General features: G+C 41.5%; 1 protein-coding gene across 5 annotated transcripts in view; it reads left to right on the top strand.

Annotated features, from left to right (window-relative positions):
- Positions 1 to 9295, top strand: part of npnta (nephronectin a) — a 44124-nt gene that overhangs the window by 14563 nt on the left and 20266 nt on the right. For 3 of the 5 annotated variants that reach the window (XM_025058730.1, XM_025058727.1, XM_017035594.2), the window contains exons 4-5: positions 3128 to 3178; positions 6094 to 6186. In XM_025058730.1, the coding sequence (XP_024914498.1) occupies positions 3128 to 3178; positions 6094 to 6186 (144 nt within the window). The remainder of the gene's footprint in view (positions 1 to 3127; positions 3179 to 6093; positions 6187 to 9295) is intronic. The other 2 variants (XM_025058731.1, XM_025058729.1) reach the window with 1 other exon arrangement.

The following is a 9295-nucleotide window of genomic DNA, read 5'->3' as shown; positions in this document are numbered from 1 at the left end:
AGGACGGAACCGTGTCAGAGCCCAGCACCTTTCTGTGCATCTGCACCGGAGTGTTCGCTTTTCTGGTGTAAATTTAAAAAGAAGAATTTATGTCAGTTTTGGATGAGGACGAAAAAAAAAGATGGTAAACTACGGAAGCAGGATGTGTTACAACACGGCGCTAACATATTCTCCACATCTAAACAAACATTAATGATGATAAAAAATTTACTGAGGGACGAAATAAATCATCAAATCACTGTTTAGCCTTCAGTCGTGTGGATTGGTGTTTGTTTAATAATAAAAAAAGATACAGTCAGCTGAAAAAAAAAAATCCTCATCTTAGCATCAATGACGGACCACCATTAGTGTCCCTCAGTGATGGACCACCCAGAAAGCAGTGTGGGAACATGTTTTTCTCTGTTGTTCTGGAGTCACACAGGTTCCATTTGAACCACAATTATGGACCAATTAGAATCTGAACCACAGTCTCATCACGGTTTCCTTTTTTCACCTGTTTACAGAGAAAAAAACCTGGTTGTTCTTGAGTCGCGTCATGAAGCGGCTGCTGCCTTAATGCTTTCCTGGCTTTCACTTGAGATTAGCTCAGGTATTAGATCAAGAACCTCAGTGTGTGTGTGGGGGGGGGGGCACAGACTGTGTGTGTGTTTTCAGATCCAGGTACATTTTCGTGGCAGTGAGAGAGATCAGATTGACACTCTCCAGGATGGCGACTTCCTCTGCTGTGGAGCTCAGCGATAAGTTCGTGAGTTCTCTCTCAAATGATGAGAAATGGATCGACCCAGGCCTTTTTTATATATATATGTAAGGGAACATCTTCAAAAACCACAAAATAGAGTGACAGGTGACGCAATAAGCTGCAGGAAGTTGAAACTTGGAGATGTTCAGGCCGCGGTTCAGAAGTCGAGCTTCTGTTGTCGGAGTCGGGACAAGGGAGACGAGTGTGGAAGTCAAGTGGATTGTGGGTGAGGAAAAAAGAGCAGAGTTTCAGATTTATAACACGCTGAAGCTCCATTCATAACGTTCTGACAGAGTGTCAGGGCGTTAGAAGAAGCGGCTGCCATCGTGATTGTTTTACTGCCGCCGTGAGCATTTCGACTTGGAGGTTAGAGTTAGCATTTTAAAATTCACATTTCTTTTTTCTCTGCATTTCAAGAAGTTGTTGTTAGTTCAACCCTAGACCATACGTACCGTAGATATAGAACTTTTATATTTCGTACAAATTCTAGTCCCATCTAGAGTAAAATAGAAGATAAAGCATGGCGGTGGTGTGTAGATGGTTCATAGGAGAGGAGTGTGTCTGTGTGTATGACCACGGCCTGCTCCGTACACACACCTGAACTCCACAAAAACGTATTCTGAAGATAATAAATAATGAGATAATGTGTACTATTCCTTTAAATTTCGAGGGTTAGAGGATATTTTTTGACCTTTAAGACGTTGGGGAAAAATGTTTTTCAGCTTTGAAAATTAAAGGGAGACACCGGTTACCAAGAAGTTTTACATGTCAGAGGTCAAGTCAGGGACATTTAAAAGTTCTTGTCCTCTGATTCACTTTAATCTTTGACCTCTGACCTTCCGAAATACACTTACACAAAAAGATGCACGTAGCTTTGGTCTTAGCCGCCGCAGATGTCACCTCCATACTGAACAGTTCGCAGTCGTTTCTCCCAGAAGTCCCTGCGTGGTCTGTCAGTCTTCGTAGACCGGGCTTTAGTTTAATTGTGTGGAGTCTTTGTTTCTGTGCGAGTGGAGTGAACAGGATTAAAGCAGGCGACTGAATTGGTAATGTGAGCTAACAAGAGAGGGAGGCAGAGTCAGAGGAGTGATATCTCAGCTCAACTGATTCTCCTTATCACCATCATCATCTGGGCAGCGTTCTCATCTGTTCTACTCCCATTCATGGCCACTGGGCTGTGAAGGCCCCAGTCAAAGTGTGCCTTTTCATCAGCCCGTGGTAATAAAGTGAAAACTACAATGGAGACGTTTGTTTGTGAAAGAAACGAGATGGGAAGAATTGAAAACAGTTCCGACTTTCAGGGGTCGAAAAGGACTTTTCATTGTCAGCCACAGCCGCAAACAGCTGTCGTCTGATATCACAGACACTGGACCAGTTGTTACGCCTTAGTGGTGGGATGTGTTACTGCGGCGTGGTTGGACTTTAGGAAAACAACTTGGACTGTCAAAATGAATGCATTAATCGCTCGAATGAATTGGTGAAAATAATCAGATTAAAATGTAACAGCATGTGAACACATGGGCAGGATGACACTCATTATATATCCCATAATTCCACTAGAGCTGGGTATTGTTAGAAATCTCACGATTCGATTTGATTTTTTTTTATCACAATTTGATTTGATATCGATTCAGTATCAAAAATTCATTAGAGTTCCAGAGAACTTTTTCAAAATATATATTTATTCACTTCCGTGTCCATGATGATCAGTCATGGTGTAACTCAAGATCAAGCATTGGAACAACATTAGTACTGAATATGGAGAACAAAAAACAATAGAGAACAGCGCCCCCGCTGGTTAGGCACTGTTCTCCACTGAACATCCTTCAACACAAAGGGCACGACTTTACACCGGACTTTCACCGAAGTATCTACTGCTTCAAATGCTATCTTAATATCCTGCTTCATCTGTCGAGATATTTTTGACATTTTCCAAATGAATAATTCCAACATTTGGATTAGTCACAAATAAAAAACAGGTGAAAACACAGTTAATTGTTGATTACGATTAAACAACAGTTAGCCTAGTTAATAGTTAGTAATTAATTAGGTACAGATTTGAGAGCCCTAATGAATTCCCCTTCAGATTAAATAAAAAGAAGGTCAGACACAAACACACCCACAGGACAAAGGTTTGTTTTGGACCATTAAAAAGAAACAACTGAAGCCTGGGAATACGTGCGACTCCAGAACTCCAGACCTTGTGTGAGCATGTGGTTATTTTTTTATTAATATTATTATTGTTTTCTTTCTTTTTCCAGGACGTTTTGCTCATGAATTTAATTATATTCTGCCCTCTAACATCATGTTTGTTTTTTTCTCCTCTTCTTTTTTTTTAAGACTAAACAGCACCTGCAACTTTTGTTTGTTTGGCTATTTGTTTTGCAGCTCTCTACGCCTTAACTCACAGAGTAGTCGGGATAAGGTGCCAGCCCCAAGGTTAGCTCCACCTGCTTCTTGAAAATAATCTTTCCAGACATGTATCGCTGGGGGCACCCTCACAATCCTGGGCTCGCTCACTTATTTATAGAGCCAAGCCCACTCCCAGCGCCTGTAACTACACACCACACCTCACACCTCTTGGCAGCAGCCGTCTCCTTCCCTCCGGCCACAGATCTTTGCAAACAGCTCATGCTATTGCAGCTTGATTTCACCTAAAGACATGTCTAACATGGATTAAGCTAAAGTTCTTTAGCGCCTTATTAAGATTTCACTTCCCCTCAGCGACGTGGAATATGTGCAAAAAATCTTTTTGTTTTTTTTTTTTTTTTTTTTTTTTTTACTGAGTGCATACAATTTTCACACTAACACGTAGGGTTGACGTTGAAGTTGAAGTGTGTTTTTCAAAGACAAAATCTTGCAGATTTTATAAATGCTCTTTGGCCTCCTGTCCTGGCTAAAACATTAAAGGTCAGGGGCGGGGGCACAAAAGCAGCACAAAAAAATGCTGAAGTTGAGCTCAGTTTTAATTAAAAAAAAGAAAACAGAAAAGAACCAAATAGAGACTTCAGGCAGACTCAATGTGTAAAGTCCTTGTTTTTTTAATCATAGGAAAGACAAAAGACATGCATGTCAACATATACAGTATATACACAGCTTCACTGTATAAATATATGTATTTTTTATTATATACATATATGTATATATTTATCTTTGACCAAACATGTGAAACATTCAAAGTTTAAAAGTCGCCTTATTCTCTGGCTAGTCACTGGTGTCCAGTGGAGTGGCTGATGTAAACCTCTGGGAAAGTGTGTCACCACTCGACACGTATTGACGTTTTTACAGAGCGGGCGTCGTACTGTACACTCTATGTTTGGCCTTCCAGCTGGCACGGCCATTTTTAGTCCATGTCCTTTGCTGTGGTTTATGAACACACGCCGTTTTCCTGATGTCTTTGCCAGGCCGCAGACTCAAAATACTCTGAGAGACACAGCCTGTCCTCCAATCCTGTCAATCACCCCCCCCACCCCCCACCCAGGAGGTCAATTTTTAAAAACTGGACGTTGATTTATCCTTTAATGTCAGCCTCATGTTGTTTAAAACCCGCTGACCAGACGACTTTCTGACAATTTTAATGGTGTGAGAAAAGTATTTAAAGTTCCCAGTATGATACTGACTTCATCACTTGGATCATCTCCGACATAAGTCGAGCAGAATTTAATTACACAGCCTGGTTTTATCCTGTTGAAAATACAGTAAGAAGCTAAATTAGTTTCGCCCTCTGGCATTTGTGTGTATTAAATTTAATAACCGAGGTCACGTATCGATTATTTTTACTTTTCTCTTACAGATGTCGTAACTAATGTCAGTGTTTATTATTTTCTTACTCACAAAAAAAGTATTTCTACAGTAGGAAGTGTAATCCTCACCACGGTTGCACATTTGACTGGAAATATTACTGGATATTTAACATTATGATCAGGACAAACACACACCACGGTTGCACATTTGACTGGAAATATTGTATTTCCAGTATATTACAACATGATAGAAAATAATCTTTTGGTTACTTCTCCTCCTCAACATTTATTATAACCGAAAATTGAATATTTATCATTTCTGCATCCAAATCTCATTTAACAATAATTAGACACCCGGTGGTATAGTTTGGTAAGGACAGTGTCCACCCAGTGGTGAGGGACATTTCTACAGTAATGTGGGTCACACAGGCTGTAGTGTTTATATACTGTACATCACTTGTTTATTTTAGATAAGGTTTGGACCAAATTCCAGGTATAGATTTGTATTAATCAATATCATCAGACCTAAAAAACAAACATTTAAAAAAATGAAATTTGGATAAAGAGAAAACACAGACTGAGGGCAGAGTCCATGCATCGGACTTACCACCAAACACTTGCTTTAATCCATGAAAGAAAATCCATACGTTTACTTTTGATTATAACGTTTTTATTCGTAGAAACCGCATGCTTGTGTACTGTGAATTTTTGTAGCACTGAAGCCGGTGGTTTTACTGACGCTGCACAAACACGACCTTTTTCCTGGAGGTCATTTACCGACACGGTTGTCATTGCTGACACAATAGCAGCCTGCAGCGATGTCACCCCAAAAATATATGTTATTGTGCAGTGTCCAGAATTCACTTCATAACAAACTAAAGTACATCCAAGGCACAGTGATTTTTATTTTACACCAGGGAGGAAGTCCAGTCCTCTGAATGCTCTGAATTGTGACAGAATTAATCAAGCTTTTAATAAAAATTAGTAACACTCGGCTGAAGCCGTGCGTATCAGCCGTGCTCAGCAGTAAGCTGCTTCAAGAACGGCGAGATAAGCAGCTCCAGCCGCTGGCTCACCCAGACGGTACACAGATAGTCCAAATATTACCACTTACTTTCACAATGTACTGCGTAGAGTTATGGGCACTCACCATAATTTACTATTTGGCGCTGTAATTGTTACAGCTCTAGTCATCAGGAAATTTTATATCGACGCAGAATTTGTGTTCACTGCACGCCAGAGCAAATATCAGTCCTGCATAATAACACAGGGAAATGTCAAACTTTTCTCAGTTTGGAATGTTTGAACTTCCTGTTCGTAACTTCTTATGAATAACAATGGCCAGTGTTGGAAAACGCTGCTTTATTATCATTACTTGTCAGTGATAATAGCGCTGTCAGAGCGGGAGGAACAAACAAAAACATTCTCTTGTTGGATGAGGCTCCGCGGCGCCTCACTGCTGTAATGTGGAATAAACAGATCATTTATGGCCGAGGGGTTGTAGGAGTCGAGGAGTGGTGGGGTTAAGTTCTTTGTCATTCAGATCTGCTACCAGAAGTGTGTCAGGGCGCAGCACTGTGCACTGATCCGTCTCTTCTTCTCTGAAAACAGCTGTGTGCCAGCCCGCCTGTAAGCACGGAGACTGCGTGGGACCTAACAAGTGCAAATGCCACCCTGGTTTCACCGGCAAGACCTGCAATCAAGGTGAGTCTTAACCCAGAGCTGGGAGACACAATAAACACATGGCTAATGTCCCCGAGCGCTGTGCCCAAACACCAGAACATAAGCTGGTGATGAGAAGAGAAAACAAAGGAGTCAGGATGGTGGATCTGCCTGGAACTGCTCACACTGATCTGCACATATTATCATGGTTTTCTTTTTTTTGAGACCTGAACAAAGAAAAATCACCGCTCTGAGCAGTCGAAGGATTACCACTGCTCACTGTGGTCAGGCAAATTTTGAATCCACAGCATACGTGATACCTATCCATTACTAAGAATCCGGCTTTACCACCAACTGCGAGCAGGGAGGTATTTAATCACCAAGGGAGGCACTGGGGGGTTGGTGGGGGGGGGTGTTGTGATGTGAGAAACTGCTGATTCAGCCCAGTGTGGAGCGGAGTGGAGGAGCTGCGTTGAGTGATTTCAGGAGTGCATCCGCTCCTGAGGAGATAACATCTCAGTCTCTGACCTGGGATCAGTGGACCCTGTGGTGTTCCATTGCGTGGGTGTGTGCTTAAGTGTCACGTGTTTTCATTATTGACAGACTGGACACGTTGAAAAGCATTATCCTCCCAGTTGGCAGCAGGTTGACGTGCTTCCAAACGTTTGGAGAATACCTGTGGAATTCACGCCCTAAGACAGGAATAGGAGGGGGGGAAGGTGAGGGAGGTGAGGGAGGTGAGTGGGGGGCGGGGAGGGGGGGGGTGTTGAAATCCTTTCCGGAATGTTCCAAATGACTCATCCTACATTTCAAGGCTATAGGTGGCTCCTGTCTGCCCGGCCAGACGGCTCTACTTTGTCTTAATCCGCAACAAAGGCAGCAGGAAAAACGATCCACGTTCCATATCCGACGACAATAGACCGAGCTGCCAGGCAGTCGGACGGGCTCATCTGACAAATGTTTTTGTTCGAGAGCTTTCAAGATGAAACTGTACTTTCAAGTGTCCATCGCAGACCGACATGTGACAAAGCCTTCCGTCGGTTTTTCCGTTCGGTGTTTGTTTTTTTTTCTTTACACCAGTGATGACCTTGAAGTTTGGCATCGACCCGCTGCTTGCGATAAAAGACAAATGACTGCGAGCCATAGATTGGATCCACTCATTTAAATGCAGCCTGTGTTCAGTATTGATTTGGGGGTTTAGGATTGATGTGTCAGGTGGTCGCTGTTTGAAGTGCTCCAGTATCTGCGACAGTCAACAGGAGTGAACAGAGTGGCAGCTCCTCTGACCCCCGCAGGTCGCTGAAGGTCAAGCGGTTCTTATGATTTACGGGAAAACGCGGCGCTGAGGTGTGATTAAAGCTCCGAGGTCGTTTTCACTACAGATTTTTAATTTCCAATTAGGGCTGCACTCTTCTGGTCATATTTTATTCACGGTGCTCCTCTGCTCTGTCTTCAGAATCCTCAAAGAAAGTTTCTGAAGCATCATCACATTAGCCTTTTATCCCTCCGTCTCCCATCATGCACGGTTAAGCTTTCCAGAGAGTCGTCTTTAATGAGGCGTGAAGAAAAGAGATATGATAGTAATTTGCCGCCTCTCTAATGATTGGATATTCATGACTTTTTATATATATATATTAATATTTAATGTGTATAAAGTCGTTATTATTCCTTTTGATAATAATGAAAATAAGCTGAGCTGGGCACGAGTGCAGGTGATTCATCTGGACCCTCGAAACCTTGTTGTCTGAGTTAGGAAGTTGGATTAGTTCAAGGACGTGAAACTATTTAAACCTAATTTTGAACTACTGTATAAAAAAATGTACTCGTGCTTTTTTTTAAGCAATTTGAGAAATCTCAACTAGTGTTGCAGTTTTTTTTGGCAGTTAACTGGTTAAGTTAACCAGGTACATCGCCCTTGTTAAAACAAAGAAACAAACAAAACAAAACAACGTTATAATGAGCCCTGAGTCCCTCTAGTGGCAGACAGGAGTCCTATCTAGTCTCATTCATAAAGATATACAGTGTTACCTCTCTATATCGTGGTTCTCCTTTCGCTGCCTACATCGCAGATTTTTTTTAAATCCGTTCCATGGAAGTTTCTCTATATTGAGGTATTTTACGGTAAATTTGTTTGTTAGATTTCCAATATAAAACGTTCTGGTCATCTTCTCAAGCTTCTGTTACGAAGCCCAAACGAAGACGCTGACCCAGATGACAGTTGACAGCCTTTATTTTTCTTCACTGTTTAATAATTATTATTCAATTTATAATTTCTGGTTATAAATTCTGGTTTGTAAGTTGAATTGATTCATACGGAGCTCAGATCAGTGAGTAATACACTGTTTAAATACTGACAGCTTTTATGGAGCTCAGTCACTGGGAGGCTGGATGAGTGCAGCTGCTGGTTACACATAATTCTTTAAAGCCCTGCTAAAAGGTTGGAGTCAGCCGCAATGTTTGAGCAAAGCTTTTTCAATCAGTTTCCTTCACGTTCTTCCCTCCTAAACAGATTCTTACTGAGTGATTAGCGTTAAATGATCACGTTTCAGGGTTTACGTGACCCATTATCTCTATCTCCACGACGACAATAATGAAAACACACACCTTTTCCTGCAGTGGGAGCTGTTGACAGATGTTTGACCCCGGAGACTGTGTCAGTGTTAAACACATTCAAAAACAACAATGGTGTTGACTCGAAAACGAGCTCATTAAGCCATTGGATTCAAATTGTGGGCGACAGAGCCGATAGGGGGCGATAGAGAGACCTTAGAAAATTGTTGAATTATTTTTAGTTTTTAATAATCATTCGTTCTGAACCGCACAACATGTAAACTGCCGTAATCATCCAGTTCTCAGGTTTCTGATGGTACCTGAATGCACCTAGGACAAGTTTATTGTGTGCTGGGAACAACAACAATGATAAAAACCAAAAACAATAGTGAATAGATGTCAGAAAATATTTCTAAATAATAGTTGATGTTTCTTAACAGATTATGTGGGTTTGCAAATGGGGTCGTCCGCCAGAAGCGACTTATGTCTGTGGGTTTGCAAATGGGGTCGTCTGCCAGAAGCGAATGCTGTTTGGGGTCGTCTTAGCATACAAATGTTTGGCAACCACTGCATTAAAAAAACATAGATTTTTTTAAAAGAA

This window comes from Cynoglossus semilaevis, chromosome 9 (assembly GCF_000523025.1).
Source record: "Cynoglossus semilaevis isolate Cse_v1.0 chromosome 9, Cse_v1.0, whole genome shotgun sequence".
NCBI lineage: Eukaryota > Metazoa > Chordata > Actinopteri > Pleuronectiformes > Cynoglossidae > Cynoglossus > Cynoglossus semilaevis.
Note: the sequence above shows the minus strand (reverse complement) of the source record. Positions and strands in the feature narration are given on the sequence as shown.